The sequence below is a fragment of the Megalobrama amblycephala genome, linkage group LG17 (assembly GCF_018812025.1).
Source record: "Megalobrama amblycephala isolate DHTTF-2021 linkage group LG17, ASM1881202v1, whole genome shotgun sequence".
Lineage (NCBI taxonomy): Eukaryota > Metazoa > Chordata > Actinopteri > Cypriniformes > Xenocyprididae > Megalobrama > Megalobrama amblycephala.
The window spans coordinates 34,716,695-34,730,864 of NC_063060.1; the positions used below are offsets into that span (position 1 = coordinate 34,716,695).

A 14,170-nucleotide genomic window follows, 5' to 3' on the forward strand; every position below is an offset into this window, starting at 1 on the left:
GAATTTCTCACATTTTTCTTTCTTTTTTCTCCCCTTCATATTAAGACAACTCTTCCCCAGCTTTAGCCTAGTGGTCAGCACATTGACATATATTATTCTAGTGGTTCGAGAGACCTGGGTTCAAGTCCTGGCTGATGTACTTTTCCTGATCCCTTCCTCCTGTCTCTTCCACTTTGCTTGACGTATATATACAACCACTGCCTGCATGTAATGTTAGCATTTTACGCTCGCCTCGCATTGTACCCTGTATTTATAATTAAAAAAGAGATTAACGATAGTATCTTAAAAATATGATAACATAATAACGCATAACGAGTTGTAGTAGTCCTTATAAAAAACGCAGTCACCACCGGAAAACGTTAGAAAGTGTCGTGTTCTCTGCGCATGCGCGCTGCTCTGCCGTAAATCGAAACCGTAGCACTAGCAGCACATTCGGATCTAGAGGCCCCAAACATGTTCACCCGAGCCGTAATATAGTCGACTAACAAGTAGCCAGATCAGCGCTGTCTGTGTGCACTACGCGAAGAAAAAGTGTCCGGTCTGAGGTTATGCGGCGTTCATGCTTGGATCGATTTTGTCATGTTTTATTTTAGCGTAATTGTGAGTTGATACTGTGTTTTGCTCCGCGGTGTGTGTTATGTGTTGACTAAAGAGGACAGTGCGTCACCGTACAAGATGGACACTGCCGAAGAAGGTAAGCTGTCTAGACACGGAGGCTCTCTGGCTGCTGTCTGTCTGTTTGTCTGTTTGTCTGTTTGTTGTTTGCTTTTAAATGCGCGTTGACAGATGTTTGTTTATCATTATGTGATGATTTAGATTTAGGCGTTCAACCAAATTTGCATCTGTAATTGATGTGGCCTTTGCAAGCTAACGAGCTATCTGCTTTCCTGCCAGCTTGGTCTTTAGTACAGCTGTCATCCTCCAAGCACGTCCAAATAAAGATATGGCTTTAATATGTTTTTGACTTTACAGGATGTCATGGAGACTATAATCACGTCACTATAGTTTTAACCTATATCATAACAACTGTAACTCACGTAGAAGGGTTTATTTGTGATATTTTGGCCAGGTGTAAACGCACCTGAAATATGATGACAAATTTAATTTAGTAGGTCAGTCAAATCACGTATGCCATCTTTGAAACACTGAAATGAGGGCTCATCAATTTAATGTGTGCAAGAGTGTCTCATGTTATTCATTATTATCTAGTTAAGGTTTATACTGTTTTAAGAATAAGAGGGCAAAGAGATTGATTGGCAAGATAGCAAGTCATAATCTTGCATGCACTGACCTTGTTTTGTTTTCGTCAGTAGGAATTGAAAATCATAAAACCTAATAAAGTCTTTTTTCATTGCTTGTATGATATCCTCTCATGTTGTTGTAGATTCTGGGTTTGCTTCGGCATACATATTCATCCTCGTTTAATTTAATGCTTTGTTTTTAAAATATGCTAATTTTTGCTCATTTTTTTTCTGGCAGCTGATATATGTAGGGTGTGTCGATCTGAGGGAACTCAAGACAAACCCCTCTACCATCCCTGTGTTTGTACTGGAAGTATTAAGTTCATCCACCAAGAATGGTAAGAGCTTTGTTTGTTCAGTGACATATTCCCTTTGTGATAGCTGTCTGTTTTAATAAGATGCTTTTAGTTCAAATTACGTGAAATGTCTTCCAAAGCGTCATATTTACAGTTTTCGTTGTTAATAGACTTAGAAATGGGATATTAGAAGTAATATTCAATGATGAAACCTGGCTCATCATGGCTAAAGTAACTTTATTATTGTTAGTTTATTGTGCCTGCTATAAAATTCAGAGGATGTAATTTGAGCATTTAACTACACTGAACCTGATGTCCTGCAGTAATAATTCTAGGTGTCCTACACAAGGATGAGTCAGTAATGGCCAAAAATGGGACAGCGTGAAATTGAAAACCACCTGCAATGTAAGAAGGGGTTCCAAGCTCTGGTCTGACAAAGGCATTGCTGTTCTTTTAGTAAGCGTACAAGTCAACAAGTGCAGGCATTAAGCATGGTTAAGATAATTTAGTGGACATTTGGGTGATACGCTACCATTCAAAAGTTTGGGGTTGGCTAGATATTTTTAATGTTTTTAAAAAGGCTGCATTTATTTGATTGAAAAGACAGTAAAAACAGTAATATTGTGAAATATTATTACAATTTAAAATCATTTTTTATGTATATTTTTTAAAATGTCATTTATTCCTGTGATAGCAGACAATCCTTTAGAAATCATTGTAATATTCTGATTTGGTGCTCAAGTCATTGTTGAAAACAGCTGTGCTGTTTAATATTTTTGTGGAAACCGTGATACATTTTTTTTCAAGATTCTTTGATGGATGTAAAGTTCAAAAGAACAGCATTTATTCAGTCTTTACTGTCACTTTTGATCAATATAATGCATCCTTGCTGAGTAATAGTATTAGTTTCTTTCAAAAAGAAAAAAATCTCCAAACATTTGAACAGTAGTGTATTTTATGGCAATAGCAAAAAAAACAAAAAACAAAAACCTTTTTAAAAAAAGTGTTTTTTAAGTGTATTGCACTGAATGAAAACCAGTTTAACCAGATTTTTGTAATTCAAATTTGGCAATTTGGCATTTCTTTCTAGAACAGAATATCTGTCAGTAGATCATTGCCTCTGATAGTGAGATATAGGTTAACCTTTCTATTGGGGCAATTTCTTTTTGTTAGGCTTTGTGTTCATTTTTTTTTTGTTACTGAATGGAAAGAGCCAGCGACACCCATTTGACTAACTGACAAGCTGTAACTTATGAGCTCAGGGGGCCTCATCAATGTATTGGTAACCAACTATGGAATTCCAGCTGTTGTTATCCTTCCCTGGTGTAAATTGGAAATGAAGCTGGATTTTCAGTGCTTTTTCACACGTCAGATCATCACCCTCACGCCTGCCCCCCTCTTGTGTTTTCACAGCTTGGTGCAGTGGCTTAAACACAGCAGAAAAGAGTACTGCGAATTATGCAAGCACAGATTTGCTTTCACGCCAAGTAAGTAAACCCCTCTCATTACATTCTTCAGGGGAGGTAAAGCCATGAACGCCTCTATACAGTCACATTGGTCTCGAATGGCCTGTTCAATAGCAGTGATTGTGTGCTTCAGAGCAATGGGGTTCTATGGGTTGAGTCATGTGATTTAAAAGCACGGCACTCGTGTTGTCTGACGTAGATATTTACTGAGGTGAAACAAGGTTTTTACACCCCGACTGAGTCATTGTTGCATGGCTTTACTACAATGAAGGTGTCATAATTGAGTTTTGGGCTATGCTTTCAAAAGCATTAGGACAAATTTAGAAAAACAGGCCCATTGGAAACCATTACTTAGTTTTTTGAGAAACTTGTATTTTTATTACTAGCATAATATGACACGATTAATTGAAATAAAATACAAATTGTGATATGACCGCAAAGGATCAGTTTTAATTGCATAAATATATGCACTGCATGTTTTAGAGTTCTTTTACACACATACAGCTCATGATCCAGTGTTTTCATTGTATAAGTGTGGCTCAGTTCACAGTAAATGCTGCCCCACATTAACTCATCTCTGCATGGTAGTTTGGGTCATTTATAACACGCATTTGGGAACCCAAAATGCTTCTATCTTCCCAAACCTGTAATTAAAAGTGCTAATAAACTGACTGTTGTCAATAAAAGAGAAGCTTTATGGGCTCCCTGCAGTTTTCTGCCAAAATAAAAGCTTGATGGTTTAATGTTTGAAAATTAAGAAATGAAGACAAGCATAAATATATTAATATTGTAATTTTTCAGTTGTAGTGTATAATAAAATTATTTTGTTTTTCTTGAATATTTTATATTGAAGTGAAAGATTGCAATGGTAATATTTCTTATTTTGTTTGGATATTTCTCTTTTTTAAATTTTTTATTTGGTAACAATAATCTTAAAAATATTATTTATTATAATGTTATTGTCATATTAAAGAGTTAGTTCACCCTAAAATAATATTTCTGTCATTAAGTACTCACCCTCTTGTCGTTCCAAACCCGTAAGACCTTTGTTCATCTTTGGAACACAAAGTAAGATATTTTTTGATGAAATCCAATAGGCTTTTTTTAGCCTCAATAGAAAGCAACGAAATTGACACGTTCAAAGCAGTAAAAATATCGTTAAAATAGTCAACTTGACTACAGTGGTTCAACCTTAATGTTATGAAGCGACAAGAATACTTTTTGTATGCAAAAACAAAACAAAAATAACGACTTTATTTAACAAATTCATCTCTCCCCTGTCATTCTCCTACACTATTTTTGTTGCTTCCTGGTTCTACGTAAGAACGCTGACTCAGTATTGGCCGATGCGTGTCGAAGGAGTCAATATTGAGTCTGCGTTCGGACGTAAACATGGAAGCGTTGAACTGTGTTCAAATATACAGGTCTTACGGGTTTGGAAGACATGAGGGTGAGTACTTAACAACAAAAAAATTCATTGTTGGGTGAACTAACCCTTTAACATATTTTTGGACAAGTGGTGCAGCCCTACAAAAAAAGCACAGCAACCTTAGAACTTTTTTTAAATTGCCATTTTTATCAGAAAAATCGCAATAACCCCCCCCCCCCCCCCCCAAAAAATCGTGCAGCCCTATGCTTAAGTGATACATAATCTTAAACACTGTATCCTTGTTAACATTTTGTTTGCTCTCAAATGTTCCCGTCTGTGTTTATGTGGACAGTAATTGTTGTTTTGATTCTCAGATTTTTGATGACATACTTGAGACTTGTGCACTTCTATTTGTAGAGTTGTGGTTTTGAGGCATTTCAGAGACATGATCTGAGAGCAAGATGTATATTAAACAACTGTGAAAAAACCCAGTAATTATAGCAAGCCTGCACTCAAATAGTTTGCAAAGGATTTTGAGCATCTTAAATTTGAATAAAATCAGTTTCAAATCCCCAATACTCAGTACTGAATGTAACACTTCGACTACTTTATGAAAAACCCTTACAATGTTTATCTATGATAGATTGTCTTTTCTTTTCCTTTCAGTTTACTCTCCAGACATGCCTTCACGGCTCCCGGTTCAAGACATTTTCGCAGGACTGGTCACCAGTATAGGCACGGCAATCCGATACTGGTTTCATTACACGCTTGTTGCCTTCGCTTGGCTGGGGGTTGTACCTCTAACAGCATGTAAGTGATGCCCATAGATCACAGTCTGTTACGCTGTGAGTAGTATGTTGTCCTTATTCATGTTGTGCATTATTTGCTCATATAATGTTCTCCTTTTCCTGTAGGTCGCATCTATAAGTGTCTGTTCACTGGATCCGTAAGCTCCCTCCTGACTCTGCCATTAGACATGCTCTCCACGTACGTACCAGACAGGAAAGCTCAAGTTTTCTTCTTAAAATATTCATTTACATCGTGGATCAGCTCATTGTGAACTCTGAGCATGATGGGTTATTTCAATCCTCGTCGCGGTCTCGGGTTTAGCTGTGGACGCGGTCGCATGGTGAATCGTAATGGTTGGATATTTCAGAAGTGATGATCAGTGAATTTTCATCCTCTGCAGAGAGAACTTGCTGGCTGACTGCCTGCAGGGCTGCTTTGTGGTGACCTGCACCCTCTGCGCCTTCATCAGTCTGGTGTGGCTGCGGGAGCAGATTGTTCATGGTGGAGCCCCTTTATGGTTGGAGCAGAACCAGCAGCAACCTGCCAATGCAGCAGGGCCGCCCAATGAGGTAGAATATCCACACTGCTTTGCATCAGAATGAATGCAGATCACCCTCAAATTGAAATGGATTTAGAATAAACACTAATAAAATTGTATAACTAAACAAATTGTATTAATATTATAAAACACTTTCTACTTTAGTTGTCATTACTACATCAGCATCTACACTGCCGTTCAAAAGTTTGGGTTGGGGTGATTTTTTAAAATGTTTTTGAAAGAAGACTCTTAACCATGGCTATTATTACAATAAATAATAATAATTCAATTCAATTCACATTTATTTGTATAGCGCTTTTCACGATGCATATCGTTTCAAAGCAGCTTTACAGAGAATGCATGTCAACATTACAATTTAGAGAATGCAGTTAGCTAACAATGTAACAATTTAGGCAATTTAATTTACAATCACTGTTAGCAGTTTAATTGAAGGTAGAAGCAATGAGCTCCTGGAAATAATGAATTACATAATAATTAGGATATATAGAAATTTGGGAATGTGCATGTTGATCCAGACGTTGCTTCATCTGAAGTCCTCGTAGGAGTTGGTGCCATCTCTTCAAAGGTGTTGGTCATCTGAGGTCTTCTTAAGAGGCTTGATGATAATAATAATAATAATAATAATAATAAAAACAGTTTTCTATTTTAAAATGTAATTTATTTCTGTGAGGGTAAAGCTGAATTTTCAGCAGCCATTACTCCAGTCATGCAATATTTCAGAAATCATTCTAATATGCTCTTTTGGTGCATATTTCTCATGTTCAACATATTATCAATGTTTAACATGGTTTTGCTGCTTAAAGGTGCCCAAGAACGTTCTTTCACAAGATGTAATATAAGTCTAAGGTGTCTCCTGAATGTGTCTGTGAAGTTTCAGCTCAAAATACCCCATAGATTTTTTTAAATTAATTTTTTTAACTGCCTATTTTGGGGCATCATTAACAATGCACTGATTTACACTCGGCGCCGCCCCCTTAAATCGCGTGCTCCCTGCCACATGAGCTGTTGACTATATTACAGCGCATTTACAAAGTTCACACAGCTAATATAACCCTCAAATGGATCTTTACAAGATGTTCGTCATGCATGCTGCATGCATGCTTCGAATTATGTGAGTAAAGTATTTATTTGGATGTTAAAGTTTTATTCTGAGTGAATTTGAGGCTGTCCTCCGTGGCTAACGGCTATTGCTACACTGTTGGAGAGATTTATAAAGAATGAAGTTGTGTTTATGCATTATACAGACTGCAAGTGTTTAAAAAATGAAAATAGCGACGGCTCTTGTCTCCGTGAATACAGTAAGAAATGATGGTAACTTTAACCACATTTAACAGTACATTAGCAACATGCTAACGAAACTTTTAGAAAGACAATTTACAAATATCAGTAAAAATATCATGCTATCATGGATTATGTCAGTTATTATTGCTCCATCTGCCATTTTTCGCTGTTGTTCTTGCTTACCTAGTCTGATGATTCGGCTGTGTGCAGCTCCAGACGTTAACTGGCTGCCTTTGTCTAATGCCTTTTATAATGTTGGGAACATCATGGGCTGGCATTATGCAAATATTGGGGCGTACACCCCGACTGTTACGTAACAGTCGGTGTTATGTTGAGATTCGCCTGTTCTTCGGAGGTCGTTTAAACAAATGAGATTTATATAAGAAGGAGGAAATAATGGGGTTTGAGACTCACTGTATGTCATTTCCATGTACTGAACTCTTGTTATTTAACTATGCCGAGGTAAATTCAATTTTTGAATCAAGGGCACCTTTAATATATTTGTGGAAACCATAATAAGTTTTTTCAGAATTCTTTGATGAATAGAAAGTTCAAAAACCTTGTGTAACATTATAATGCCTCGTTTCCACTGAGCGGTACGGTTCGGTTCGGTACAGTTCGGTACGGTTCGGAACGGTACACCCTGATCAGGTTTGCGTTTCCACTGCCAACAGTACCCTTACTTGTTAGGCGTGGTGTAGCCGGAAAATAGTAAGCAACGTCATTCTCGCGCGAAGAAGAAAACGATATAGTAAACAACAATGGAGGACATACAGCAGATCTTGTTCTTGCTTCTCGGCTTGAAGCTGTCTGTCACAAGAAGACGAGCTTTGCTTTCTGCACACCAACATTCAGCATTTCAGAATACCAAGTACGCAAAGTTCAGACGTCTATGCAGCAGCACCTACCAGTAAGCGGAGAGCGGAGGAGAAAACCCGCGTAATTTAAAAACTATTTTATTGTATCATGAAATGTAGTTTTAAAAGTTTTTCAGGCGAGAATGTAGTTGTTTAAATCGCAATTCTGTGGTTTATTTATAAAGATAGCGCCTATTTGAAAATTTGATCTGACGTTGTCGGAGTTGTGAGATCCAGGCAATCACCGGGCGCTCAGTGTTAATGTACCCGGCCGAGAGCAGCTGTACCTCGGCTAGTCCTTCTGACATTCGCCGCTGGCTCAGATCTCTCTGTAGTGGTTAAAAACGAGATATCATTCATCTTCTGTATAACGGGCAATCTTTGGTCTCATGAATTTATAATTTGTTCCCGGGCAAGTCGTTTTGGCTGAGGGCAAAGTGAAGTTTCATAACTATATATTTATTTAATTTTACCGTTGTACAGTTACTTCGTGCGCTACGTTTAACTGAATTATTTGCTTGTCTTTATTTCTTATTGTAGCCTATAGCTTCTCATATTTTATACTTATACTTTTATAATGGTTATTATTGATAATTAAAACTGACTTTTAACAAAAAGAGAAGGTTGTTTTGTCTTATTTTATTATAGGCTACATACAGTGAAGATAATCAGAATACATGCACATATTGCCTGAACCTCACATTAATAGGTTTAATATTTTTTAAATAAAAACGAAAAGAGGCAGGGTTGTGTTTTATATTTTGTTTTGTTATATAACCTACATGAAGTGAAGATAATAAATGCACGCGTTGCACGCGTTGCCTGGACCACATTTGTGTGTAGCGCCTCTTGTGTTGTTATTCTCCTTGTAGCACGCGCAAGTGATGATTCTCTGTCAACCATTCAACGTTCTGCAGAGTGTAGCTCCACCCTTTTGGTACGGTACTGTTGTGCTTGGTACCCCAACGAAAGGGTCCCAAAAAAGTGGTACGGTACGGTTCGGAATTAGGGTACCATTCACAACTTTTGACAATGGAAACGGCAAAAAATGCGTACCGTACCGTACCGAACCGAACCGTACCGCTCAGTGGAAACGAGGCATAAATGTTTTTACTCTCACTTTTGACCAATTTAATGCATTCTTGCTGAATAAAAATATTAATTTCTTTAAAAAAAAAATCATATCCCCCCCCCAAACTTTTAAACTGTATTAATTCACATTGTTTGATGGCTTTAAACATTTATGTTTTATTCTTTTTTGGAACGCTATTATGATCTGCAGAAAACAGATCTCAAAATATAAATTTAAATATTTTCACATGTTCAGCCTGTTTTTCTTTTTTGGCCAAAAAATGAAAATGGCATATTATGTCATTTTCCACCTAAATTTTTGGGTGATTGAAATTTCAGTTCATCCCTAATAAACTTCACTTTCATTTTTATTTTTCCAAGGCAAGTTTTGTTTATGAACGAAGCAAAAATGACATTCCTATTGCGGTTTATGTCAGTGAAAATTTCTGATGCTTTATATTCTTCAGAGACCAATTATGCAGGTTATGCCATGACCCCTTTGTTTACTTTGCTTTCTTCTTACTGTAATTATCATTTTGATTTGAACGCAGCACAGTAGCCTGCCTGACCTTCTGTCATCTTCAAATCCCTCATTATCCCCTGAATCTCTGGAGACTGTTCTCTTACCAGAATAGCTGCTTGTTCTTTCTTGGATTGAACCAGATGCAGTTGACTTCTTCAAAAATCTTTTTGTATAGATACTCTATCGTAGTTGACTCAAGTCAGTGGGTTGATTTTCTTTATTATCGGTATAATATCTTATCCATTAGGCCCCTGGACAGGGTAATGGAGGTGCTGAAAACCAGCCTATGCCCGCCCCGGCTGAACCTCCAGGGGAGAACGCTGCAGCGGCTGAGGCTCCTGACCTCCCTGCTGATCCTGCGGAAGAGATGGAGCTAGATAATGATGATGAGGAGGATGGAGGTGCCGAAGATGTGGCAGATGCCAACAATGGAGCACAGGGTATGACGGCTTTAATTAAACAAATGAAAACCTCCTTAATGTTGACTGGTGGTGAACTGAATTTATGGAGCATAGTGTGTGTTCTGTGCAGATGATATGAACTGGAATGCTCTGGAATGGGATCGTGCAGCTGAAGAACTCACTTGGGAAAGGGTGAGACTGGTATACCCTGTTTATTGTACATCATACCAAAATCTTTCAGAAAAAAACATTAAACCTCTTCTTTCCCTTTTCTCCAGATGCTTGGGCTTGATGGGTCTCTGGTTTTCCTTGTGAGTAATTATACAACCGTCTCATTTACCAATAAACATTTCATTCAAGAGAGCAAAAAAAGCAATTAATTTTTTTTTGTTTTGTTTTTGCTTTAGGAGCATGTCTTCTGGGTGGTCTCACTCAACACACTATTCATCCTGGTGTTTGGTAAGCATTGCTGCACTTTTGTTTAAATCAAATTATAACATAAATTCAATAATGTTCAGTGACCCAATAAGAAAACATTTACTATGTGTTCTCCAATTGCAAACTTTAACTCTTAAAATCAACTCTTTTTAAGCTTTCTGTCCCTATCATATTGGCCACTTCTCAGTGGTTGGACTTGGTTTTGAAGAATATGTGAGTATCAGATTAGTTTTAGGTCCTTTTTCCAGCTCGATTTAAAGATTTTAATGTAAATGCAGTTTCAACATTGACAAAGATCTCTCATCTGTTTTCAGGTTCGTGCCTCACACTTTGAGGGTCTCATCACCACTATAGTTGGATATGTCCTTTTAGCCATCACACTCATCGTGTGCCATGTATCCTTTCACACTCAGAAACACCTGGACAAAAACAATCCCAATCCACATAACTAGCCTGCACTGGTTTACTGAGTCTTCAAGACCAGGGAATTACACAACAAATACAACAATTTTTTTTTTTTTTTTTTTGAGTTAAACCACCACACATCAACCTTCAAGTCATCTGATTTCAGTTTAAAGGTGTTGTTGTTTGGCAATTTTTTTTTGTGAGCAGAATCCAGTCATTTTAATAGGAATTCCCCACACAGATTTAGCATTGTGTTAAATGTAGCGCTGACCAACAGAAAGCTGCTTGGTTTGAACGTGACTTCTGTGTGAGCTGTACTGCATACCTCACTACATTATTGACAGTGGACATTTTGCTCGCAAATTTTTGCTGAAATTTCGCTAATGTGACCGCACGTTATCTCAGAATCATATATGTTTAGTAACCATAGTGATTTCAGTTAGGGTCTTGTTTTTATAACATTGAACTTCTCATATCTTATAATGGGATGTCTATAATACGGCCCCTGATGTTCCTTTCCTTAATTCAGATCTCAGGGATTAGCAGCACTGGTGAGATTTCAAAGATCACGGCGCTTGTTAGGAGTCTGCTACATTGTGGTAAAGGTCAGTTATATCAGCAGTTTGCATGCGCTGTTTGCTAAACTTGAGTAATTAGTAAGGGCGAGAACAGTGACTTAATAATAGTGCGCAGCATTGGTTGCAACGGCTGGTTTTGAATGATTTACTGTAATGCTGTGTTTTCAGTCGCGCTACTGCTATAATTAGGTCACATTATCTAAGCTTAGATTACAGACTTGGGCTTAATACACCTATATATGCTACTATGTGTATGTGTGTTATATTAGCTACTAGTTTAATATCAGTACTTTATTGAGTCTTATTTTAAATGATCTTTCTTCCAGGTGTCTCTTCTAGTAGTCGTTGAGATTGGTGTGTTCCCCCTCATCTGTGGCTGGTGGCTTGATATCTGCTCTCTGGTATTTAATTTCATTTTATCAAACTAATTTAAGGTGCACTCAATCATTTTTGTTCATGTTGACCCAAAGAGGTCTGTAATAACTGGAGAAAGCCATCGGTTAGCATTCCCATTCATTCATCTTCAGTGACAGTTGCTCTGCTTCATTTCTTCATCTTAAAGGGTTAGTTCACCCGAAATTGAAAATTATCCCATAATTTACTCACCCTCAATCCATTCTAGGTGTGTATGACTTTCTTCTTTCAGCCAAACACAATAGGAGTTATAATGGGAGTGAATAGTAACTGAGATTTTGAAGCCCAAACAAGCACATCCATCCATCATAAAAGTAATCCATACGGCTCCAGGGGGTTAATAAGGCCTTCTGAAGGGAAGCAATGCATTTTTGTAAGAAAAATATCCATATTTTTAACACAATAAACTTCTGGCAACATCTGTCTGTGCATTCACAAGAGAGTCGAGTTCTGACGTAGGATGGATGTAGGGCTTTTTTTTTTTGGCTTCAAAATCTCAGTTACTATTCATTCCCATTATAAAGCTTGGAAGAGCCTGAATATTTTTTTAATATAACAAAAAAAGAAAAGACTTCTGAAAGAAGAAAGTCATATACAGTACAGTCCAAAAGTTTGGAACCACTAAGATTTTTAATGTTTTTAAAAGAAGTTTCGTCTGCTCACCAAGGCTACATTTATTTAATTAAAAATACAGTAAAAAAACAGTAATATTGTGAAATATTATTACAATTTAAAATAACTGTTTTCTATTTGAATATATTTCACAAAGTAATTTATTCCTGTGATGGCAAAGCTGAATTTTCAGCATCATTACTCCAGTCTTCAGTATCACATGATCCTTCAGAAATCATTCTAATATGCTGATCTGCTGCTCAAGAAACATTTAATGTGTACAATTGTACAAAATATTTGTGTACAATATTTTTTTTCAGGATTATTTGATGAATAGAAAGTTCAAAAGAACAGTGTTTATCTGAAATCTAATCTTTTGTAACATTATAAATGTCTTTACTGCCACTTTTGATTGATTTAATGCATCCTTGCTGAATAAAAGTATTCATTTCTTTAATTTCTTTTCAAAAAAATAAAAATAAAAATTCTTACTGACCCCAAACTTTTGAACGGTAGTGTATAATGCTACAGAAGCTTTGTATTTCAGATAAATGCTGTTCTTTTGAACTTTCTATTCATCAAGGAATCCTGAAAAAAAAGTACACAACTGTTTTCAACATTGAAAATAATCATAAATTTAATTTATAACATAAGTTTATTGAGCAGCAGATCAGCATATTAGAATGATTTCTGAAGGATCATGTGACACTGAAGACTGGAGTAACGATGCTGAAAATTCAGCTTTGCATCACAGGAATAAATTACTTTGTCAAATATATATAAATAGTACACAGTTATTTTAAATTGTAATAATATTTCACAATATTACTGTTTTTTTACTGTATTTTTAATTAAATAAATGTAGCCTTGGTGAGCAGACGAAACTTCTTTTAAAAACATTAAAAAACTTAGTGGTTCCAAACTTTTGGACTGTACTGTACACCTAGGATGGCTTGAGGGTGAGTAAATTATGAGAGACTTTTAATTTCTGGGTGAACTAACCCTTTAACATTTTATAAATTCTTAGTAAGTTTAGTTTAGGAAACTTAACCTTAGTATTTGTCATGCAGTAAAGGTCAACATTTGTTTATCTGCCTGTTTTGTAGGAAATGTTTGATGCCTCATTGAAAGACCGAGAGTTGAGTTTTGAATCAGCGCCAGGGACCACCATGTTCCTTCACTGGCTGGTGGGGATGGTCTACGTCTTCTATTTTGCCTCTTTTATTCTTCTGCTCAGAGAGGTGGGCATTTCTATATCAGTTTAACCATGCAGAAGATCTTTCAGGAGATGTTTGGGGAAATTTAGATGCTGTTCTTCTATCTCTCAGGTTTTAAGGCCTGGGGTCTTGTGGTTTCTCAGAAATCTGAACGATCCAGATTTCAACCCAGTGCAGGAAATGATTCACCTACCAATATACAGACACCTGAGACGATTCATACTATCAGTGGTGAGTAAATGTTGAAACGGGAACGCGATAGTTTTGCAAGAGAAGGCAAAAGTGTTGCGAGTGAGCGAAATATATTAATTAAATATTTTTCATATTTTTCACATTACTATGTCTCCTTAGAGGTTCTGTACTTTTTCCATGTTTTTGACTGAAAAGTCTTTGCTCTCTTTTCAGGTTGTGTTTGGCTCAATTGTTCTTCTCATGTTGTGGCTTCCTATCCGGATAATCAAACACATCTTCCCTTCATTTCTTCCCTACAATGTGATGCTTTACAGGTAAATTAAATGTATTTCCACCTCATTAGTCTTAAAGTTTAATGCTCCTTATGCCTAAACTTGCTTAAAAACCGATTCAGGGTTTGAGAACAAGTGTCGTTTGGTGCTTTTGCTTGTTCTAAATCTGGTCAGAGATTACAACCAGAA

General features: G+C 36.7%; 1 protein-coding gene across 1 annotated transcript in view; it reads left to right on the top strand.

The window, feature by feature from the left end:
• Positions 1-372: 372 nt before the first annotated feature.
• marchf6 (membrane-associated ring finger (C3HC4) 6) overlaps positions 373-14,170 on the top strand; it is a 28,691-nt gene continuing 14,893 nt past the window's right edge. The window contains exons 1-17 of the mRNA XM_048164088.1: positions 373-694; positions 1,480-1,579; positions 2,951-3,024; positions 5,039-5,182; positions 5,287-5,359; positions 5,562-5,730; positions 9,700-9,892; positions 9,984-10,045; positions 10,132-10,164; positions 10,261-10,312; positions 10,446-10,504; positions 10,606-10,686; positions 11,233-11,301; positions 11,601-11,675; positions 13,407-13,541; positions 13,629-13,748; positions 13,923-14,023. Coding sequence (XP_048020045.1) covers positions 676-694; positions 1,480-1,579; positions 2,951-3,024; positions 5,039-5,182; positions 5,287-5,359; positions 5,562-5,730; positions 9,700-9,892; positions 9,984-10,045; positions 10,132-10,164; positions 10,261-10,312; positions 10,446-10,504; positions 10,606-10,686; positions 11,233-11,301; positions 11,601-11,675; positions 13,407-13,541; positions 13,629-13,748; positions 13,923-14,023 — 1,559 coding nt within the window. The 5' untranslated portion in view covers positions 373-675. The remainder of the gene's footprint in view (positions 695-1,479; positions 1,580-2,950; positions 3,025-5,038; positions 5,183-5,286; positions 5,360-5,561; positions 5,731-9,699; positions 9,893-9,983; positions 10,046-10,131; positions 10,165-10,260; positions 10,313-10,445; positions 10,505-10,605; positions 10,687-11,232; positions 11,302-11,600; positions 11,676-13,406; positions 13,542-13,628; positions 13,749-13,922; positions 14,024-14,170) is intronic.